This window comes from Triticum aestivum, chromosome 5D (genome assembly GCF_018294505.1).
Source record: "Triticum aestivum cultivar Chinese Spring chromosome 5D, IWGSC CS RefSeq v2.1, whole genome shotgun sequence".
NCBI lineage: Eukaryota > Viridiplantae > Streptophyta > Magnoliopsida > Poales > Poaceae > Triticum > Triticum aestivum.
In genome coordinates this window covers 209,985,645-210,009,126 of record NC_057808.1, presented here as the reverse complement: position 1 = coordinate 210,009,126, position 23,482 = coordinate 209,985,645, and the positions used below count along the sequence as shown (strand labels likewise).

Genomic DNA, 23,482 nt, shown 5'->3' with positions numbered 1-23,482 from the left:
AGTCCACACTTTGTTCTCATACATGGATTCTATCTCAGATTTCATGGCCTCAAGCCATTTCGCGGAATCTGGGCTCATCATCGCTTCCTCATAGTTCGTAGGTTCGTCATGGTCAAGTAACATGACCTCCAGAACAGGATTACCATACCACTCTGGTGCGGATCTTACTCTGGTTGACCTACGAGGTTCGGTAGTAACTTGATCAGAACTTTTCATGATCATCATCATTAGCTTCCTCACTAATTGGTGTAGGAATCACTGGAACTGATTTCTATGATGAACTACTTTCCAATAAGGGAGCAGGTAAAATTACCTCATCAAGTTCTACTTTCCTCCCACTCACTTCTTTCGAGAGAAACTCCTTCTCTAAAAAGGATCCAATCTTAGCAGCAAAGATCTTGCCTTCGGATCTGTGATAGAAGGTGTAGCCAACAGTTTCTTTTGGGTATTCTATGAAGACACACTTCTCCGATTTGGGTTTGAGCTTATCAGGTTGAAACTTTTTCACATAAGCGTCGCAACCCCAAACTTTAAGAAACGACAACTTAGGTTTCTTGCTAAACCACAGTTTATACGGTGTCGTCTCAACGGATTTTTAGACGGTGCCCTATTAACGTGAATGCAGCTGTCTCTAATGCATAACCCCAAAACGATAGTGATAAGTCGGTAAGAGACATCATAGGTCGCACCATATCTAATAAAGTACGGTTATGACGTTCGGACACACCATTACGCTGTGGTGTTCCAGGTGGCATGAGTTGCGAAACTATTCCACATCGTCTCAAATGAAGACCAAACTCGTAACTCAAATATTTGTCTCCGCGATCAGATCGTAGAAACTTTATTTTCTTGTTACGATGATTTTCCACTTCACTCTGAAATTCTTTGAACTTTTCAAATGTTTCAGACTTATGTTTCATCAAGTAGATATACCCATATCTGCTCAAATCATCTGCGAAGGTCAGAAAATAACGATACCCGCCGCGAGCCTCAACACTCATCAGATCGCATACATTAGTATGTATTATTTCCAATAAGTCAGCTGCTCGCTCCATTGTTCCGGAGAACGGAGTCTTAGTCATCTTTCCCATGAGGAATGGTTCGCAAGCATCAAGTGATTCATAATCAAGTGATTCCAAAAGCCCATCACCATGGAGTTTCTTTATGCGCTTTACACCAATATGACCTAAACGGCAGTGCCACAAATATGCTGCACTATCATTATCAACTTTGCATCTTTTGGTATCAATATTATGAATATGTGTATCACTACGATTGAGATTCAATAAACCATTCACCTTGGGTGTATGACCACATAAGGTTTTATTCATGTAAATAGAATAACAATTATTCTTTGACTTAAATGAATAACTGTATTGCAATAAACATGATCCAATCATATTATGCTCAACGCAAACACCAAATAACATTTATTTTAGGTTCAGCACTAATCCCGAAGGTAAAGGGAGTGTGCGATGGTGATCTTATCAACCTTGGAATCACTTCCAACACACATCCTCACCTTGCCCTCAACTAGTCTTTGTTCATTTTGTAACTCCTGTTTTGAGTTACTAATCATAGCAACTGAACCAGTATCAAATACCCAGGGGCTACTATGAACACTAGTAAAGTACACGTCAATAACATGTATATCATATATACTTTTGTTCACTTTGCCATCCTTCTTATCCGCCAAGTATTTGGGGCAGTTCCGCTTCCAGTGACCATTTCCTTTGCAGTAGAAGCACTCAGTTTCAAGCTTGGATCTAGCTTTGGGCTTCTTCATGGGAGTGGCAGCTTGCTTGCCATTCTTCTTGAAGTTCCCTTTCTTTCCCTTGCCCTTTTACTTGAAACTAGTTGTCTTGTCAACCATCAACATTTGATGCTTTTCTTAATTTCTACCTTCGTCGATTTCAGCATCACGAAGAGCTCGGGAATCGTTTTCATCATCCCTTGCATATTATAGTTCATCACGAAGTTCCAGTAACTTGGTGATAGTGACTAGAGAACTCTGGCAATCACTATTTTATCTGGAAGATTAACTCCCACTTGATTCAAGCGAGTGTAGTACTCAGACAATCTGAGCACATGCTCACTGGTTGAGCTATTCTCCTCCATCTTGTAGGCAAAGTACTTGTCAGAGGTCTCATACCTCTCGACTCGGGCATGAGTCTGAAATATCAATTTCAACTCTTGGAACATCTCATATGCTCCATGGCGTTTCAAAACATTTTTGAAGTCCCGGTTCTAAGCCGTAAAGCATGGTGCACTAAACTATCAAGTAGTCATCATACCGAGCTTGTCAAATGTTCATAACGTCTGCATTTGCTCCTGCAATAATTCTGTCACCTAGCGGTGCATCAAGGACATAATTCTTCTGTGCAGCAATGAGGATAATCCTCAGATCATGGACCTAGTCCGCATCATTGCTACTATCATCTTTCAACATAGTTTTTCTCTAGGAACATATAAAAAATAAACGGGGAGCTACATCGCGAGCTATTGATCTACAACATAGTTATGCAAATACTATCAGGACTAAGTTCATGATAAATTAAAGTTCAATTAATCATATTACTTAAGAACTCCCACTTAGATAGACATCCCTCTAGTCATCTAAATGATCACGTGATCCATATCAACTAAACCATGTCCGATCATCACGTGATATGGAGAAGTTTTCAATGGTGAACATCACTATGTTGATCATATCTACTATATGATTCACGCTCGACCTTTCGGTCTCAATGTTCCGAGGCCATATTTGCATATGCTAGGCTCGTCAAGTTTAACCCGAGTATTTTGCGTGTGCAAAACTGGCTTGCACCCGTTGTATGTGAACGTAGAGCTTATCACACCCGATCATCACGTGGTGTCTCGGCACGACGAACTGTCGCAACGGTGCATACTCAGGGAGAACGCTTGTACCTTGAAATTTAGTGAGAGATCATCTTATAATGCTACTGTCGTACTAAGCAAAATAAGATGCATAAAGGATAAACATCACATGCAATCAATATAATTGATATGATATGGTCATCATCATCTTGTGCCTTTGATCTCCATCTCCAAAGCACCGTCATGATCACCATCGTCACCGGCATGACACCTTGATCTCCATCGAAGCATCGTTGTCATCTCGTCAACTATTGCTTCTACGACTATCGCTACCGCTTAGTGATAAAGTAAAGCAATTACATGGCGATTGCATTTCATACAATAAAGCGACAACCATATGGCTCCTACCAGTTGCCGATAACTGTTACAAAACATGATCATCTCATACAACAATTTATATATCATCACGTCTTGACCATATCACATCACAGCAAGCCCTACAAAAATAAGTTAGACGTCCTCTACTTTGTTGTTGCAAGTTTTACGTGGCTGCTACGGGCTTCTAGCAAGAACCATTCTTACCTACGCATCAAAACCACAATGATTTTTCATCAAGTGTGTTGTTTTAACCTTCAACAAGGATCGGGCGTAGTCACACTCGATTCAACTAAAGTTGGAGAAACAGACACCCACTAGCCACGTGTGTGCGAAGCACGGTGGTAGAACCAATCTCATGAACGTGGTCATGTAATGTCGGTCTGGGCCGCTTCATCCAACAATACCGCCGAATTAAAGTATGACATGCCGGTAACCAGTATGACTATTATCGCCCACAACTCTTTGTGTTCTACTCGTGCATATAACATCTACGCATAGACCTGGCTCTAATGCCACTGTTGGGGAACGTCGTATTTTAAAAAAATTGCCTACGATCACGCAAGATCTATCTAGGAGAAGCATAGCAACGAGCGGGGAGAGTGTGTCCACGTACCCTCGTAGACCGAAAGCGGAAGCGTTTAGTAACTCGGTTGATGTAGTCAAACTTCTTCGCGGTCCAACCGATCAAGTACCGAACGCACGGCACCTCCGCGATCTGCACACGTTCAGCTCGGTGACGTCCCTTGAACTCTTCATCCAGTTGAGGCCGAGGGAGAGTTTCATCAGCACGACGGCGTGATTACGGTGATGATGAAGTTACCGACGCAGGGCTTCACCTAAGCACTACGACAATATGACCGAGGTGAAAAACTGTGGAAGGGGGCACCGCACACGGCTAAAAATCAACTTGTGTGTTTATGGGGTATCCCCCTCCCCCGTATATAAAGGAGGGGAGGAGGAGGAGGGTCGGCCACAAGGGGCGCGCCCAAGGGGGGGATTCCTACTCCTATTGGAGTAGGTTTCCCCCTTTCCTAGTCCAAGTAGGAGAAGAAGGAAGGAGAGGAGAGGGAGAAGGAAAGAGGGGGGCGCCGCCCCCTCCCTAGTACAATTCGGACCAGCCCATGGGGGGCGCAGCCTCCCCTTGTGACCCTTCTCTCCTTTCCACTAAGGCCCATGAAGGCCCAATACTTCCCCCGGCGAATTCTCGTAACTCTCCGGTACTCCGAAAAATACCCGAACCACTCAGAACCTTTCCGATGTCCGAATATAGGCTTCCAATATATCGATCTTTATGTCTCGACCATTTCGAGACTCCCCGTCATGTCTGTGATCTCATTCGGGACTCCAAACTACCTTCGGTACATCAAAACACATAAACTCATAATACTGATCGTCATCGAACGTTAAGCGTGCGGACCCTACGGGTTCGAGAACTATGTAGACATGACCGAGACACATCTCCGGTCAATAACCAATAGCGGAACCTGGATGCTCATATTGGTTCCTACATATTCTACGAAGATCTTTATCGGTCAAACCGCATAACAACATACGTTGTTCCCTTTGTCATTGGTATGTTACTTGCCCGAGATTCGATCGTCGGTATCAACATACCTAGTTCAATATCGTTACCGGCAAGTCTTTTTACTCGTTCCGTAATGCATCATGCCGCAACTAACTCATTAGTCACATTGCTTGCAAGGCTTATAGTGATGAGCATTACCGAGAGGGCCCAGAGATACCTCTCCGATACACGGAGTGACAAATCCTAATCTTGATCTATGCCAACCCAACAAACACCTTCGGAGACACCTGTAGAGCATCTTTATAATCACTCAGTTATGTATGCTGTGACGTTTGATAGCACACAAGGTGTTCCTCCGGTATTCGGGAGTTGCATAATCTCATAGTCAGAGGAACATGTATAAGTCATGATGAAAGCAATAGCAATAAAACTAAATGATCATTATGCTAAGCTAACGGATGGGTCTTGTCCATCACATCATTCTTTAATGATGTGATCCCGTTGATCAAATGACAACTCATGTCTATGGTCAGGAAACTTAACCATCTTTGGTTAACGAGCTAGTCAAGTAGAGGCATACTAGGGACACTCTATTTTGTCTATGTATTCACACATGTACTAAGTTTCCGGTTAATACAATTCTAGCATGAATAATAAACATTTATCATGATATAAGGAAATATAAATAACAACTTTATTATTGCCTCTAGGGCATATTTCCTTCACAATCGCCCCTGAGGACGCCAGCACGCCCAATACCGGCGCGCCTGCTGTGTGGGGCAGCAGCGCCGATGAAGACGCTGGTGGCGGCGGGTAGGTGGACGGCGGCGGCGGGTGGGAAGAACTCGGTGGAGGGTTGGACATGATCGAACCTGGGAAAGCTGATACCAAATTGTTATGGCGGTGCTAGAAGGAGGGCGTGAGAGGGCCGGCCGGCGGCCTTTTTGCCCACGGCCAGGCAAGATGGAAGGGATTTCCTTCTTAATTCTTGCTTGATTAGATTGCTACATCTCCTCTCTTTATATAGAGAGGTTTACTTGACTCCCAGGCAAGGCTTACTTGACCCCCTAAGCAAGCGACCTTTATCTCTAATTAACCCTAAGACTAACGGGCTGTACCGCCAGCCCAGGCCCATTAGGCCCATTACGTACTCTAACATGCTACAACCATCAATAGCGGATGTTGCGACCGGTGAGGTCACGTGCTACGATTGACGATGGCAGATGTTGTGACCGGTGAGACGACATGCTGCAACTAGCAATGGTGGATGCTGCAACCAGTAGGAATATATATTGCAAACGGTGTGACAAAATGCTGCAACATCCATTGGACGGTGCTCAGTCTAGCACGCATCTCCATGCAAAATTTAACGGTTGAGCAGTGGACCGAGAGTGTTTGGGGGAGGGGGGAGGTGGTCATCTGCGGTGAAGTCGGAGTTGCTTGTTCAGGGAGAAGTGATGGTGATGGCGCTTGCTCAGGGAGGATGATGACGATGAATATTTACTTTCTCAGCAAACAAACATAGGAGCAAACTTCGACGCCGTCACTTTTTCTAAAACGGAGACAAAAGATTTGCCGATGAATTCTAAAACCTGCACGTTGTTGGAATGAATTTCTCTCATCTCGGGAAACAATGCAATAATGCCAATGAATTCCAGCATTTGTATTACTCCAGCAAACAGGCGATGAAAAATACATATGATTCACAAGTAAATGAAAAGATTTTAGTTTTAATTAATACATGGATTAATGGATACAGTACATACATATATCTATCTGCCCTGAGAAACGCAGTAAGTAAATACATCACCTCTTCGACCGATTTAGGGTAAATTCTTTTCTTTAATATAATCAGCAAAAAACAAGACAAAACGATAAACGATTAATTAATAATACATTTCTTAAACAGAGAATTAGCCCGATCGGTCAAATGCTCCTCCGATTCCCTTTTAAACACAATCGATCGATGAATTGCTCCTGCTGGGGTTTATTACGTATTTATCATGTCCTCCTCCTACTCATGGACGAGGGGTTACCGTCGAAGAGCTCGTCGATGATCCCCTCCAGGTCCTCCGCGCTCAGCTTCACGTACTTCTCCGCCTGCCTCCCGGCGCTGAATGTCTGCGCGAACCGCCCCAGGAACGACCGGTACGCCGGCACCACCACGGCGGCGATGGAAACCCGGAGCTCCGACTGCAGCTGCTCGTCGCTCACCACCCACGCCCCCTGCGTCTTCTGGATATCGTCCATGGCGGAGTTGAACTGCTTGAACCGTTCCTTGAGCAGCGTCTTCTGCACATGGCCCTTCACGGTGAGCACGCCGTCATCGCGGAGCAGGGTGAGCACCCGGTTCCACGTCTCCCGCTGGTAGTTCTTGTGGTACTGCCGCAGATTCGTGGACTGCTTCCGCGCCCACGTCTCGCCCAGCATCGCGTTCGTCTCCGGCGACCCCCGGATCTTCTGCAGCATGTACCGCCCGTTGTTCATCAGGAAGATGCTGCTCAGGGCCGGGTCCTTGTACAGCCGCGACTTCCCTTCCAGGTTCCCCTGGAGGAGCTCCATCACCTCCATCAGCTGCGCCGCGAACGGGTTGTTCTCCTCCCCGTCCACGGCGTCGTTCCGCCGGTGCTCCCGGAACACCTGCTCCAGCGTGCTGTTGTACTCGCACGTGTACTTGAGGTAGTTCATCACGTAGCGGGTCAGCGGGTGCACGGCGCCGCCGGGGACCGGCTGCTTGCCGGCGTCCGCGCGGATGGAGCTCTCCAGCTCGCAGAAGATGCTGGCCGCCGACTCGCCGATCCGGGAACGTGCGGCCGCGATCTCGGTCTTGAGGTCCGCCAGGGCGTTGCCGTTCGCGGATCCGTCATCGGCGGAGGCGGACAGGAAGGCGTCGATGACCGGGGATGAGTCGCGGACGGCCTCGTACATGTCGAGCACCTTGAAGAGCTTCTCGGCGGAGTGGCGTGTCATGGCCACGGCCTCCGTGAAGTTGAGCATGTGGAGCATGATGCAGCGGGCCAGGTCGGCGAAGACGCCTCTGCCGACGCTGGCGTGGCTGCTGCTGAAGACGCGGCCGCAGAGGTCGTGCTCCGTGGAGAGGCCCACGTTGATGGTGTGCCTGAACGCCTTGATCCACGTCACAATCTCGGTCTCCAGCGCCTCCCACGTCATCCGCACGACGACGTCGATGCTCGACTTCTCGTACCCGAGCGCGCGCACCGACGCGTCGAACGCGTTCCGGCGTGCCACCAGCAACATCTGCGTGCACTCCGTCACGTACCCGGCGTCCACCATGACGTCGGCGATGGACCGGAGCCGCTCCACGGTCTCCGGCGTGTACGGCGGTTTGGGCTCCCCCGCTGCAGGGGCGGTGTCGGGTGGCCGCAGGACGCACCGGTCGGCCTCGTGTCCGCCTTGCTCGAACGAAGGCGGCCGTCTTATCAACTTGCAGGTGTCCGACTTGGGCTCGAGCAGCGCGTGGAACTCGTCCTCGAGGAACGCCATGGCACGCTGCAGCACGGCGGTGACCCGGTGCGCGCCGGAGGCGTACTTGCTGCTGGCCTCCGGGTTCTTGGCGAGCGCGGACGCGAGGGCCGAAATGCGCGCGATAGCCGCAAGCACCGGCGGCTCGCCATTGGCCCACTTATCCCGCGAGTTCTCCGTGTGCGCGATCTGCAGCTCGACGGCCGCGGCGAACTTCTCGAGCGTCGCCTCCGGGAGGCTCAGCGGTGCTTGGCCGTTCAGGCCCGCGATAAACGCGTCGATCTCCCCCGACAACTCGGACACGCCCGGGTCGCCGCAGCCGTCCTCCTCGTCGTCCTCGCACTCCTCCTTGATCTGCTCCCAGGTGGCGCCGGCGGAGCCCATCCGGTCGTGGTCGCCATGCCGGAGGCTGCCGAGGGAGAGGTTGCGGTCGACCTCCCGGGCCTTGTTGCTGGAGGCCGAGGAGAAGCTGCTGGACTTCTGCGGCGCCTGATTCCGGCTGTCCATTTCTTGGGGGAAAGAGCCGAATCGCGGCAAGAGAATGGCGATCGGGGCGGGGCGCGTCGTAATGGTCAATAGTTGTTGGTGGTCCGCGCGCGTTGCTGGGTTGGCATGCAGAGGTGGAGAGAGAATGGAGGAGAGAGAGGCCGGAGGTTGAGGGCCGGGACGGTGCTCCACCATTTGAAAGGGTCTCTCTGACTCTGCTTATGGCAACTCCAACGCCCTGCATCAAGACACGCCTAAATGTCTCCACCGTGCGGTTTAAACAGGTTGTATCAACCAAAATGCCACACCTACATTATGATTCTGCTTAATAAACCTACGTAAATCCCTTTCCCATTACTTAAACTGCCCCCCTGAACTGAACTTCAAGGTGGGCCCGTGCCGCCAACTATCGATCAATATGGAACTGCCAAATAGGATGATACGTAAGAAACGTAACAAACGTAACGTCGTTGTAACTTTACTCGTGTATCAAATGTCCGTGGATTGATCCGCACGTTTAAAATCCCATAAACCGAAAGCAAACCGGTTGAAGGTTCGCGGGCGTTCCGTCATGTAGACGCCCGACTGAGCGGTTTCACCTAAAACCCTTACCGTGCATACGCTGCTGTTCAAGACTACTTACTTGCATTGATGTCGGTTAGGCTGACGTGACTGGTCACTGCGCCCGTGTTGAAGCGGCGCCGATCCGCCTGGCCAGGCTATTTAAGCAGGTTGGCCTCGTCGGCAAACCCCATCTCCACTGTGCCACCTTCGCCTCTCCTCCGCACACCGCAGAGATGGGCAAATCCGGTTGTGGCTCAAGGTGGTTCTCAGTGTCGGCAGGTGGTTCCCAGGGGTCGTCCGGGTCATGGCGCCGCCTCCATGATCTGCGGGCCCGTCGGCACCCACGCTCAATGAGAAGGTGGTGATTTCTGACGATGGCGAGGAGCAACAACAACACCCCTCCTAGTTGAGGCCACACGCACGGACAAGGAGTTTGTGTGGCAGCTTGAGCTGCTGCTCTAGCAATCGCTCTTCGACTGCGGTTCGGCAGCATCCTCGCCGCCATGAGACCGTTGCGTCAACTACGAGTCGGCATCCCCGCTGCGCCGCCATGTTAAGGAGGAGCCAGTGTCCCTGTCGCACACTCTGTAAGGGCGCTTCGTCGAGCCGGTGTCCCCGCCACGCTGCCGCGTCAAGGAGGAGTCGGTGTCTCTACCGCACAGCACGTACGGGCGCTTCGTCCAGCCTGTGTCCCTGTCGTGCTGTTTCGGGCACGACAAGGAGGTGGAACCGCCATCCCCGCTCCAGTGGCGTGCGGGCGCCATGAAGGAGGAGGAGGCGCCTTCCTCGTTGATCCCCGGCGCGCGCAGCCACCTCCTTCACTACCTCGTTAGTGTCGGCGGGCGCACCAGGAGGGCGGCTGACAAGGCGGATGCCGAGGAGAAGCGTCGGGAGCGGCACAACGCGATGTGTTCTTCGGCCTTCACGACATGTGGCCTGGCGCGCCGAACTGGGTGTGCGCCGACCAAGGCCTTGTGTTAGCCTGGGTCGAGGATCGTTCTAGGACCATTGCGCAGATGTCACCCACTGCCGACGCTGGATCAATGACCAGCTCTACAAGATCGAGTTGGCCAAGGCCGAGTGCGCCGCCCGTGCCCTCATGTGGCCGTCGTTGTGAGCCGACCGCGGACTATCGTACACGAGGTGAATGGATTGCACCGTGAGCGTGCAGCGTCCACTGATCAGGGTTTCTGCGACCCCTATGGAGGTCGTTCACCGCTAGAAGGACGACGATGATTACGGCAACGACGACAGACCAGACGGCTACGGAGGTGCCAGCGGCCTCGAAGACCATACCTATGAGGTCACCGTCCGATACCTCGTTTGATTTAGTTTAGATTTATTCTAAATTTTGTTCACTTTGGTTGAACTTTGTTAAATTTCATCCTTTTATTGCAAATATATCAAAATTTAGCAAATGTCATTGTTTTACACGAATTCCATCCATTTTCGTGAAGATCCATTTAAAATGGGGTGTATGTTTGGTGTGTCGGGTTGTATGGCCACCCTCATATCCGCTGTCCAGGACACGGCCACATATGCTTGGTGTGTCCGATTTGATTTGATGCATGGTGTTAGATATGCCCTAGTTTTAACTGGATGTGGAGAGGTGCTACAGCTAGACCTTGCTCCTCCTCTCCTTTGTAACTATACCCATGCGGTGACCTACATGATAACTTTAAAGGCAGAGCGTCTTTACCGAAATAGGCTTGCGCCCCGCCATATTAATATAGCAACCACCTAATACAGCCAGAAGATCGTCGCTGGGGCAAACAGCACAATCATGCCCAGAAAAAACAAGAGAAAAGCAAGAGAAAGAAATGCCGGCAGCACCGGATGAACGAAAGCTGAAGCATCCCGCAACCGCTGCGCCCACCGGAAACATCCACCACGCTCCAATGTCATCAAGTCGCCGCGAACCAAGCAACACCTTCAAGAAGGCAGAGCGTCTTTCACAGAGCTTAGTATTTGATTTCCTGTGTTCGCAAAAAGGAAAATCTATTTCCATTTTTCTTTTTGAAAACAGTTGAGGGGCATACAGACCTTCTCAGCCTCGTCTGTTGGAGCACAAAAATGGCGTACACTTTGGTGCGTATTCAATATAGAAGAAGAAAAAGTCCATGGAATTGGGATGGATGTAGGTTGTCCTATATGCCGAGTTTTGAGTTGGAAAACAAAACAAAATCATGAATGCAGAGGAGTACTATAGCTTGTGCGTCTGCACGTGGTTGCGACATGGTACACACGACGATGGGTGATGCGAGTGTCCGTCCCTTGGCGTGGGCTATTCATCAACTCACGCATGTCTTGGTTTGAGGCTAAAAAGAAAGAGTTTTCAGTCCCAAGGCCAAGGGCAGGAAATGGAGAGCACGACGTGGTTCGTCCTCATTTCATTCTCGCGCTCAACGTGCGCTCATTTGTTTTCGGCAACACATGGACTTCGACAGCTCAAGCCTTGTGAAATTCACCAAGGTGAGCGATAATCGGTTTGTATTGTATTTACACGAGCGATTCAACATTTGGACTAAAATCACGTCACTTATTTATGAACGGAGGTAGTGGATAGCAATGACGGATACATAAACGACCAATACAGGGATAATTGTAGAAGGGCTTCTTCAAACCAGCCACTGCATAAAGGATTATGGTTACTGTTAGAATAAAAGAGGCCCCACTACATAAGGGACTATGGTTACCGCTAGGATCAGAGGAGGCCCGACTTTGGGCGCTCGCCATTTGTGTAATGTAATGCCACAAGAGTAGGCTTTTTTTGAGTTAAAACGAAACTTTGTTCATTAGCAATAACTAGTACATCGTTTGTGAGAATCGTTACAATTTCAATAAAAGGTTCCTCAAACCAATTTAAAGTTAAAGAAAATCTAGCTAATCTAGTAAGTTCATGTGCTATTTTATTTGTCTCTCTATTACAATGTTCGAATCTAGTCATAATAAAATCACATGCATAGTGATAACAGTCATCGAAAATCGCCGCCCTGAGAGCAGGTAGGGCAAAAGGGCGAGGCATTCATGTGTTTATTAGTGAGTGTTGCCCGACATAGGAGAGTGCCATGTAGTGTCCGCCATAAAAAGATTTTGACTTTTGCCGGACAAGATAACTTCCATATCTAACACCATATAAGGTTAGGTGTGGTTCGCCCCGTCCCATTGGAATGTTTTAGTTTACTCTCATACTGATAATTCCACTCCAGAGAGTAAGCAGACCGTACCGAGAACATAACATTTTTTGTATAACTCCAGGCAATAAAATTTGTCATGTTATGTTGCGAAATTGGGATTGAAAGAATTCGTTGTGCGTCAATGGGCCACATAGTTTGTCTAATCAGATCTTCATCTCAATTATTGGAGGTCGGGTCAATCAAATCAACCACTTTGGATAACAAATGAACCTCCTTGGGGGTCACGATCTTCCTAGTGGCACAATTTGGGATTCAAGCATCTTTCCAAATATTGATGTTATGTCTATCCCCCACTCGCCAAATATAGCCACGCTTGAGAGTAGTAATACCTGTCATAATGCTTTGCCAGGTGAAAGAAGCATCATGCTTTGGCTTGGAGTTCAGCAAATCACCATCAGGATAGTACTTGACCCTTAGAATAGTAGCACACAAAGAGTCAGGATTATCAAGGAGACGCCATGCCTGTTTGGCAAGCAGAGCCAGGTTGAAACAGTGGATGCCATAGAATCCCATTCCTCCTTGGTTTTTTGGTACACACATTTTCCATCACGCCATCCAGTGCATTCTCCTCTCGTTCTCCTCGTCTCCCCACCAGAAATGCGCTATCGCGTCAATGATTCATTTACAAAAAAAATTAGGAATTTTAAAGACCGACATTGCATAGGTAGGTATGGCTTGGATCACTGCCTTTAATAGGATCTCCTTCCCCCTGACAGATAGTAATTTTTTCTTCCAACCACTAATTTCCTTAACAATACTTTCAATCAGAAATCTAAAGCAGTCTGTTTTATCAACGCCCACATTTGCTGGTAAGCCTAAGTATTTGTTATTCAGAGCCTCCGTCATTATATTTAGCGTTATACACAATTGTTCTCTGATTCTACCTTTGTATTAGGACTAAAGAAAATACTGGATTTTTTACGCTTACCAACTATCCCGACGCCCCACAATATAAATCTAGTGCTGATTTCAGGGCTTCCGCATTATGTTGGTTGGCTTTCATCAAGATCAATGAGTCATCCGCAAAGAGAAGATTTGTGACTGGCGGGGCGTCTCTATAGACTTTAACTCCCGATATGTTTACATTCTCCTCAGCATGCGTAAGCAAGGCATTCAATCCTTCTGTGCACAGTAGAAAGAGGGATGGTGATAGCGGGTCCCCCTGTCTCAACCTTCTCATAGGCTTAAATCTCTCACTTTCCTCTGCATTGATCCTTACTTTGTATTCTACAGTTAAGACGCATTGCATAATCAAATTAACCCACTCTCGACGAAAACCGAATTTCAACATAATCTCCTTCAAAAAAGGCCACTTAACTCTATCATAAGCTTTGTGCATATCAAGTTTTATAGCACACAAGCCCTCTCTACCCTCTCTTTTGTTCTTGGTTGTGTGAAAACATTCGTAGGCCACTAAAATATTATCCGTTATCAATCTACCCGGTACAAATGCACTCTATGTTGGACTAATAATTTCTGGTAAAAATGCCTTCAATTGAGAAGCCACCATTTTTGCAATTATTTTGTATACCACATTACATAAGTTGATCGGGCTAAATTGGGTTACCTTCTCTGGTGTATTAATCTAGGAATCATCACAATCGCCGTATCATTCCTACCCTTCGGGATAGTGCATGTGTTGATTGCTTTCAGAACCTCCTCAATTAAGTCTTCTCCTAGCATGGGCTAGAACCTTTTATAGAAGATAGCATGGAGTCCATCTGGCCCTGGAGCTTTCAAGTCCCCAATATCGAATAAAGCCTTGTGAACATCTTCCGCAGTATAAGGGGCAAGTAGAGCATTGTTCATTTCCTTTGACACTCTCCTACAGACAAGTGATAAAACATCTTGATTCGGCTGCTGCACTTCCGATATGAAAAGCTTTGTAAAATATCTAGTAATGTGATTCGTCAATTCCTTTTCTGTTTATATTATTTCTTTTTTTCCTCGCCGTGGCAGCGTTATGAAAGAACGACGTATTACGATCCCCGTGCATCAGCCAATTCACCCATCCTCTCTGTAACCAAAAACGTTCCTCTTGATCCAAGATATTTTCAATTACCACAATAACTTTCTTCTGACGAGATCAAGATTCCGTATTCAATGGGCCACGAGAGTAGACTCTCTTCTCCCTGCTTCGCAGGTCTTTGTTAAAACTCCCCTTTTATAATCAATAAAAATGGCAAATCTTTTGCCTTGTTAAAAAAAACTACACAAAGGACCTCTGGCCATCCTTGCTAGTTCATGGGCTGTTCTATTTCATTCTCTACATCAGTTGGAATATCACAAACATCAAACATTGCCGCTGCTACACAGGGGATCGTCCTCCACTGTTCATCACCTCTATTACCTTCCATGTTACTAGTAAGCTTGCACGTGCAAATGCACGTCTCGACTAATATTACAAAGATATGTCAGAATTAACATGCATACGAAGGTATTTTGATTGCATTAAAAAGTACTAAAAATCAAGAAAACACTTTAACATGGCAAGCTATGCACAAAGCCAAAAAAACATAAATACCTCATTATTTCTTAATACATGTAATTAATTCTCGTACAACAACGGAAATTTTGTGTGCAACTTCATTGTCGATGAAGCTAAGTATGGTGCACCATAAATTGCTTCCTTAACTGGCAAACATCGTGAATGAGAATAAAAGTCATTATCTTAGGAATTTTCGCTTAGTAGAAAAAAATCATGAAACAATGAATATTGACCCTGCAAATTGGTTGATTTAGTTCTTCCCCGTACCATGAGTGCATAAAACTAAAAGCAAAAGAATCAAGATTTTGGCAATGTGCTGATACACAATTATTCACTTCTTTAGCATATCTAACAATATGAGGACACCATTTTAAGATTCTCTAGCAATGTGCTAATAAACAATCTAATGACCTACATATGTATGACGTCTCTTATAAGAACAACTAATAAACAAAGTTAGGTAGGGTTCCTTCGATTCATTCGATTTTTCGAGGATACGAATCTTAAGGATCTTTTCCCTATGGAGATGGTTTGATATTTTCCCGAAGGATTCTTTGTACTCCATTTTGGAATGTCTCTCAAAAGAACAATATATGAATTACTACAGTTAGATATATACAGGGATCCTTCGGTTCTCAAGAGTTACATAGGATTTTCTATGGATATGAAGCCCGGGGATCTTTTCCTGAAGTATTCTTTGTACTCTATATTGGAGAAAAAAAATCCATCCTCTCAGACCTCTAGTTATGATTTCATCTGTTAAAATTGTTACATATGCCTAAAATGCGGGGGAAAGAGAACTAAAGAGAGACTATCCAATTTTTAGGCTTAACAAGGGATAGGTAAAACGCAATTATATGGTACCTAGGTTTTTCTTAATCCCATATTTTGATAATCAAATAATCATGTGAATCAAAGAGATCCTAAGAAGCTTTAGGGACTTCAGTTAAAAACATATGGCAGCATTCAGTCTCATCATGTGTACCACACAACTCTTTGCCTTCGAAACCCACACAAAGACACCACATAAAATGAATGGAATTGAAGGATATAATCTGTTTTTTTACTTATAAGTGCATCATCAAAATCATCGTATGGTTTTCCTAAAAGAGCAAAAAAGAAAGGTATAGAAGTTACAAGAAAATACACACATGCAGAATTAGCCAGCACATGCAACTTTATTTTTTCAAAACCACTATAAATTACAATGGCATGAAACAACTTCACCGCTAAACCAAAGTGTCCAGATTTTGTTTATGCCTACAAAAGTTACAAACCGGAACAACTTCATCAAGAAAATGTTTCTCTTCAGTGCACTTATCAAGCTTTGTGTGTAACGTTCGGAGGTATCATGCAGTAGCAGAAACTTATATTTAATTCCCTTTGATTTCTAGCAGAAGTGACTTATATCAGTACTACATTAGCACAAAACCAGAGTCACAATGAACTTATAAGCTGGTAATAAACGTCGACCAGATCAGTGTACTATCCAACAATCTAAAAGAAGAGAAGTAGCACATTTGTAAAAGAAAATACATAGAAACATACCATAGATTACAGCTTAACTGTCCTGTTCAATAGAGCTTCATCCATTACTGCACCACCATTACATATGAACACATACCATCTGCTTTGGACACAATACATGATGGACATAGTTGTCACGAGCATAATCCCAAACCTTTGGTGTTTCTAATTCAAGTGAAAAGTGGTGCTCAGTTTCTCTCCAATGTTCAATAACATGACTGTGGGGCTGGCATGGAGTGGAGCGGGGTGAGGCGCTGCAATTATCCAAAATTCCACATGCTATCAAGTTATAATAGTAAAGCTTGTAGGAATAAAGATGTGCAACAAATGACTTCTGTGCATCAACCCACATGTAAAACATACAATATTTATTCTGCCCCACAAAGATCAAATCAAATGTGATATGTGGAACACAAAAGACAGTACACTTATTTTTATGAAGAAAGAGGCAACTTAAATGAAAGTACGAAACACAAGCATTCAACAGGGAATCGGCTGAATCAGAATTCTTTAACGTGGAGTAGGGAGAGATCAAGCCTGCTTATTTTATCCTTTCTCAAAGTGCAACTTATGTGACTTGAAAATTATACTACTCCCTCCGTCCGGAAATTCTTGTCACTCGAACGGATGTATCTAGAACTGAAATATGTTTAGATACATCCATTTGAGCGATAAGTATTTCCGCACGAAGGTAGTACTAATTTTTTTTCTCAAATATGAGCTCAACGGTATAACTTTTATTAGGTATAACCCACATCGTGAGCGTGATCCCCCAGCTGAATGCTCTATCAATGATAGCTTCCCATCGGCAAGCAGCTAGCAATTCAGTATCAGTATAAATCTCTCACACATTGTCAGAATATCGGTCTTTCCATTCCACCATTTTGCACACTATCCGCGTCTATAACAACTTAGACAACTGAGAACACAATCCAAAAACTTACATGAATTGGAGGGTTGCAATTATGCGCGGTATCAACAGGCCATGAGGCTCTCGCCTCCACGCGCTTCACAGCTCACGCTAGTGGCCATCGCTGCAGCCGGTGAGCCTCCACCTGATCCCTTCTGAGAGAGGCACCCATTTGTCGGCACCCCATGTTTTTTTGTCCCAATCGTGTGTATGTTCTCCCTGAATCATGTAGTGTCATAAAATAATTTCTCTATATAAACTGAAAGTTGCTACGTAGGGACGACAATAATTTACCAAATGTACACAATTGTGAAAGATAGTTATTCACCTTTAAATAGCATGGACAATATAAATAAGATGTGAATAGTTTGATAAGAAACCTCTTGCCAAGTCAATAGACATTACTGTAAGTCATTGCATTCTACCTACAGCTCCATGATCCTCATTATAATCTGGAAGCTGGAATTGCACAATAACACTCATGGGTCCCCAGCTTCGAAGCAGGCTAATTGATTTCTTAAAACATTTGTAAGTGGAAAAGAATGAACCAATACATGACTACGTATTACACAACCATCCTTCTTTCTTGGAGCCTCTATACACAGAGACCACGTATGAATAGAAATTAGCACTAATTGTTCGCCTAATTGGTTCAAACTGAATATTGACAGAAGAAAATGATACAATACATGCTTCTCATGCACTAAATATTGATCTGCAAATAGAAATCCGACAACACCAAATTTGACAATTAAATTAACAAATCAGTCCACGTTCTTCAGTTTGTAATCACTGAAGCAAATGTCTAAATATCTGCATCTAATTATTAGAAATAAGAACAAAGCCTCGCTACTATCTCGGCACACATCTAAGAAATACAGATGAAGAAGCCAACTTCAGTTTGATGACTCATAGATACCCGATTATCGTTGTAGTGGCTAGGAAGATGGGAATATTAACTGAAGCCTCACCAACAATGGTTGTGATTTGATTACGACAGTGGACGGGAGCCCAAGACAGTCTGGCACGCTGCCGCAGCCCCATCTTTCCACTTCAATTGATGTTATGTTACCACCTAGCTGTTCACAATGCATTTGTATCAATCCCTTTGTTACCACCTAGCTGTTCACAATGCATTTGTATCAATTCCTTTGGTTGAAAGGCAACTCAATCCCTTTGGTTGAAACGCAAGGCAAATGTGAAACAGAGTCTAAGAGGGCCAAAATTCATCAGAACGCAAAAAGGTAGGTAGTTTGTATTCTGCAGATTAGGAACAGTTGAGCTTCAGTGTACAAGAAACTTACTTGCGGCCGACGGGAAGCAGAAGAGGAAAAGCGGGGCGGAGGCCAAGCTGAAGCTCAACTCCCGCGGCGAAGGGCGCGGCGGCTCCCGCGGCGGCTCTCTCCTCTGGCGAAGGAAGGAACGGCAGGGGGGGGGGGGGCTCTCTCCCGCGGCGAGAGGAGGAACGGCGGGGGCGGCTCTCTCCTGCAGGGAAGGGAGGAACTTTTGTCTAGCGCCCGACAGCTAGACCCTACTGTGCAGCGCCTGACAGGCGAGCACTACACACCTGACTAGCGTTACATCCTGAATTACCTAAAAATTACTAAATCAGTGTGAGCGCAGCGCCTGCGTAGCAATGGAGTCCCACAGTTTGCTCCCGCGGCGCACGCTGCACACTGACGGACGGACGGAGTATTAATTAGTCGATTCCAAAGATCTCCAAAATACGCACCAGTAGGACAGCGTGCACGCTCTAAATGACAAGAAACTAAACGACAAAAATTCCTTGCATACTGATGCCCGGGGTTAACTTGTGTGAGCTGTTGACATGCGGCGGACCATCGGAGGGAGTATGCGTGCGGAGTTCAAGGCGAGGCTGGACGGGCTTTCTGCCGCCATCGAGCAGCGATCGGAGGCGCGCAACTCGCAGCTTGTGCATTTGTACAGCGTGCGCCGCCGAAGCAAACTAAGGGAATCGATATGGTTGCTACATAGTGCAGCGCTTACGCGCTAGACGTTACACTAGACAGTATAGCGCCTAGCTCTTAGACATTGCACATTGACTTAGTAATTTTTAGACAGTTTGGGATGCGACGCTGGCTAGGCATGTAGCGCCCGCCAGTCAGGCGCTGCACAGTGTAGTGGGACGCCTACCTGTCGGGCGCTACACAAAAGGGTCAGTTGGATGAATTTTTTTTGTCAACGGTTTATTTTGTGAAATCTTTTTATCCATAAGTCAAATTTGTCGTTTTTCCAGGGGCGGCTCTCTCCCGCGGCGAGAGGTCGTGCAGCCTGCGGCTGTGCTGTGGCGTCAGTTGGGGGAGAGGTCGTGCGGCCGTGTTGTGGCGTCCATCGGGGGCGATAGGTCGTGTTTGCGGTGTTTTTTAGCGACGGTGAGGGTAAGGGTAAGCGATCGATGGGTTAGTGGCTTGTAGCGTTAAACATCAAAGGATTGATGGGTTAGTGGCTTGTAGTGTTAAACATCGAAGGATTAAGAGCCATTAGATTTTGACGATGAATGGATGTGATTGTTTGGATCTGCCCCTTTCTTTCTTTTATAGTGGTAGTAGATTCAAGTTTACAACCAGCTTGTTGCAAACCTACATTTTGTGCCGACTGGAGCCCAAACTTCAGAGCTTGAGCTTCCGCGGATAGAGCATCAACGCACAAGTCCGGTTTACAGTGCCTTGAGCGAGCGATTCAACATCAACCATGCACGACTTGCAATTTCTATAACTCCTCAAAAAAGACCGTAAAACATAGTATAACGAAAATCAGGGACGGCAGTACGCCTTTATAACGATAAAATGGATAAACGTCAACACAAACGCAGATTCTCAATTAAAAACTTCCAGGTACATTCAAGAGACCTCTTAAAAAAGAACAAGCTACAGCACAAATTCTCAGTATATAACCTTGGTCCTTTTATCAGTAGTACTAGTATATATAACCTTGGCTTTGTTGTGCTGGACAATATTTCAGCGGACCAAATAACCAGTGTAACTAAACAAAAGAACAAACATAAACCTTTCGTGCTTATTTTATTTTTCATTTTGAACCTTGCCGTGGCTAAGAATTTGCATGTTTGCCAGGTCACCGATGTCGGCCAGGGAGGCCACCTCCACCAGGCTTGCGGATGAAGGTGTTTTTATTTTTCGGCTTGGGTATGTCGTGGATATCCAGCACTTGCATCGTCCTCTGTTTTTTCGCTGCAAAAAGGCCGCAGAAATACCAAGAGGGGGAACATGTAAAAAACTTAAAAGACAATCAGAATGAAATTGATTTCATCCACTGTGTTCATGGCAAATTGAAGGGGAAATACAAGTAGGTATATAAATGAAATTAATACCATTTTGTGCTTCCTGGTAATTTTCTTGAAGCCTCTTTCTGGCTGAATCGAGCTTCTCGTCCAAATGATTATCCTTCTGCTCCCTCATTGCCCTCTGCAAACCATGTTTGCGAATATCAAACTGGGTGTATAGGACCGTGGGTACAGTTTAGCGAGAAATAAGCAGAGAAAAACCTTCCCTCGCTTTTTTGAACTGGAGAAAACCTCTAGTTTCATGTGTACCAGACGATTTGATTCACTACAAGTCAAAAACAAGTTCTTGTTCCCGACTACTTTGCATGATAAGGTCAATGATTAATGGATGATGCAGCTTTATTTTTAAGTTTTAACAAATGGCAACATCTTCGGCCCACGCTGGTTGACACGCTCCAGCAGTGGCAAATCTAGAAAGAAAATGGAGGATGTGTCGTGCGAACATGTGTGGCTAGGGGCCTTGAGATTAGTGGTAAAAGAATTGTGTACCTTCTTCCGCTACTACTGCTCTTCTGAACAAAAACAAGTGCATGACCTCTGTACAACGATGAATGAGCTGATTAAAATTATCGAGAGGATGATCTGGTTAGGCTTACAGCTGGAGCAGATGAAGAAGTAGTTGTATAGTTATTGACATTGTTCTGCTTCGTATGATACGTGGGAGCAGGGCTTGCTCTACGCCTCTCCAGTGTCGACTCGAACCCATTGTTATTCCTAGACCGCTCTGAACCACCTTAGGTCCAAACAATGAAACGAAGTTTCAGTTGCCACATTATTACATCTTGAAATAGCTTCACATATAAACTCTTAAGAACAGATGGGGACTCACTGTGCCTCTGTGGTGGGCTGGGCGTATACTTGAAGTCTGAAACCTGCAAACAAAGGTGTCCATCTTAGAATTTGTAGACAAAAGACATATTAAACCAAAACATGTCAATCAAATGAGCAATTTCATGTTATAGTTGGCCCATTTTTTCACCCTTTCCAAGGACCTAGGAAAGTGTGGTTACCATGTAGCAAAGTTGTGGTTTGTTTGGTAAACTAGCAGAAAAAAATGGGCTAGAAACATTTTTGGCATAATACTACCCACCAAATAGAAGGATCTGTCTCCGCATTACAGAAAAGCTAAGTTTGTCATGAGCTTAATTATCATCATTCCAAAGCAAGAACCAAAACACCAGTCTCCATTAGTGTGGAACGACATGTTTGGATTGTGGAAGAATAGGCTACCCGGGCATTTTGGTAGCTTTTGCCTTGAGTCTTCTCAGGAGAGTCACCATCAGCTGCCACCATGAATCATCAACCGAAATTATCACTGGAAAACAAAATAAATCGAAACAACTGTGGAACTGAGCACGATGCCTTACTTAGGATCGAGTTTCCACCATCACCGCCGGAGTTGTGAAGCCGCACCCAGCCGTCCACTATCTCCTTCCATTTCCTTCACAGAGGCGCATAGCACAAAATACACAAAAACCAAAACACAATTAGAAGGCACTTCTACCTTGGCATTTTATGACACAAAATTAGCAATATACTCTGGCTTGTTGTTCTTCACCTGACGAGCAGCTTCACTAACTGCCGGACGTCGCCCGAAGGGTGCTTGCGCAGGCCATTCACATGTCGACCGATGTCCGTCTCCTGCACAACCAGAAACACGAGGGGTTTCACTCCAAGCAAAAGCAACCAGCTAACTAATCCTTCCCTTCGTAAGGCAGACAAAACTTTTAAAAGAAAGGACAGAAAAAGTAAAGATCACCTGGAGAGCCTTGTAGGTGATGTCCATGTCTGCCAGGTTCTGCAGCAAGCTCACGAGCTCCTCCTCCGACTGTGACGAAACCATACAGAGGTACAGTTTGCAACAGAAGAAGTGAGCTTTCCCGAGCAAAATCGTACTGATTCCAAACCGGTAAAAACGGGATCTTTTCAAGGACCTGGTCGGGGTCCTCCAAGAAGTCCTTGATCGCCAGGATCTTGCTCTCCAAGCCGCCGCCCTCGTCGGTCTCCTCCTCCAGGCCGAGGTCATCCACGTCGGCCTCCTCCTCCTCCTCCCCCTCCTCCTGCCAGGCCGGAGAAGCCGCCTCAGCCGGCTGACGCGGCGGCTGCGGTGGACTCTCGGGGGCATCGCAATTGCGGCAGCGGCCCCCGGCGTAGAGCCGCTCCACGATGCCGTCACGGCGCGCGCGGAGGTCGGCTGGCGCGGCCGCGGCGAGCGCGGCATCGACGAGGTCCCACACGTCTCCGCCCCCGAAGGCGGAGAGCGCGCGCCGGAGGCGACCGTCGGCGTCCATCCGCTCGCCCTGGTAGTCAACACCCACGAACTCCGATAAGGCAACCCGGCGCGCACCACCGAAACACTAAGGTCCGATCGCTACGCAGACGGACTACGCGGCCCCGCCGCCGAGTGGAGCGCAGCCATGTGAGGGGACGGATTGGTGGTGGGAGGCGGCGATTTGGATTGGAGGAGGGAGAATGGGGCCGGGATTGGGGAAATTGGACGCGCGCCTGGTCTGGATCCGGTAAGCGAGCTCGCGGACCCGCTAAGGGCGTGATGGTGGTGGTTGGTTAAAGGTTGGCATATTGGTCGGGTAATTAGAAAAAAAATAATAGAAATATAAGGGCGTTTAGTAGAGCGTAGTTTACTAGTAGATCTAAACACTCTTATATTTCTTTACATTCTTTACAAAGGAAGTATTGCTGTATTTTTTTATGGGCATCATTTTTTCTTCAAGAATATTGACAAGGGAATGCCTTTTGCGGCACT

The 23,482-nt window shown here is 46.4% G+C and overlaps 2 protein-coding genes across 2 annotated transcripts; both read right to left on the bottom strand.

Moving 5' to 3' along the window:
• Positions 1-6,455: 6,455 nt before the first annotated feature.
• Positions 6,456-8,886, bottom strand: LOC123124537 (exocyst complex component EXO70B1-like). The gene has a single exon (XM_044545129.1). The coding sequence runs from the start codon at positions 8,729-8,731 to the stop codon at positions 6,743-6,745; it is 1,989 nt and encodes a 662-aa protein (XP_044401064.1). The 5' UTR covers positions 8,732-8,886; the 3' UTR covers positions 6,456-6,742.
• Positions 8,887-20,204: 11,318 nt separating this feature from the next.
• Positions 20,205-23,252, bottom strand: LOC123120093 (probable mediator of RNA polymerase II transcription subunit 26c). Its single transcript, XM_044540103.1, has 9 exons — positions 22,653-23,252; positions 22,478-22,546; positions 22,277-22,359; positions 22,086-22,159; positions 21,949-22,001; positions 21,548-21,590; positions 21,315-21,451; positions 20,746-20,839; positions 20,205-20,605 (listed from the first exon to the last, which is right to left on the bottom strand). Exons 1-9 carry the CDS (start codon positions 23,007-23,009, stop codon positions 20,490-20,492), a joined length of 1,026 nt encoding a protein of 341 aa, XP_044396038.1. The 5' UTR covers positions 23,010-23,252; the 3' UTR covers positions 20,205-20,489.
• Between the last annotated feature and the right edge of the window lie 230 nt (positions 23,253-23,482).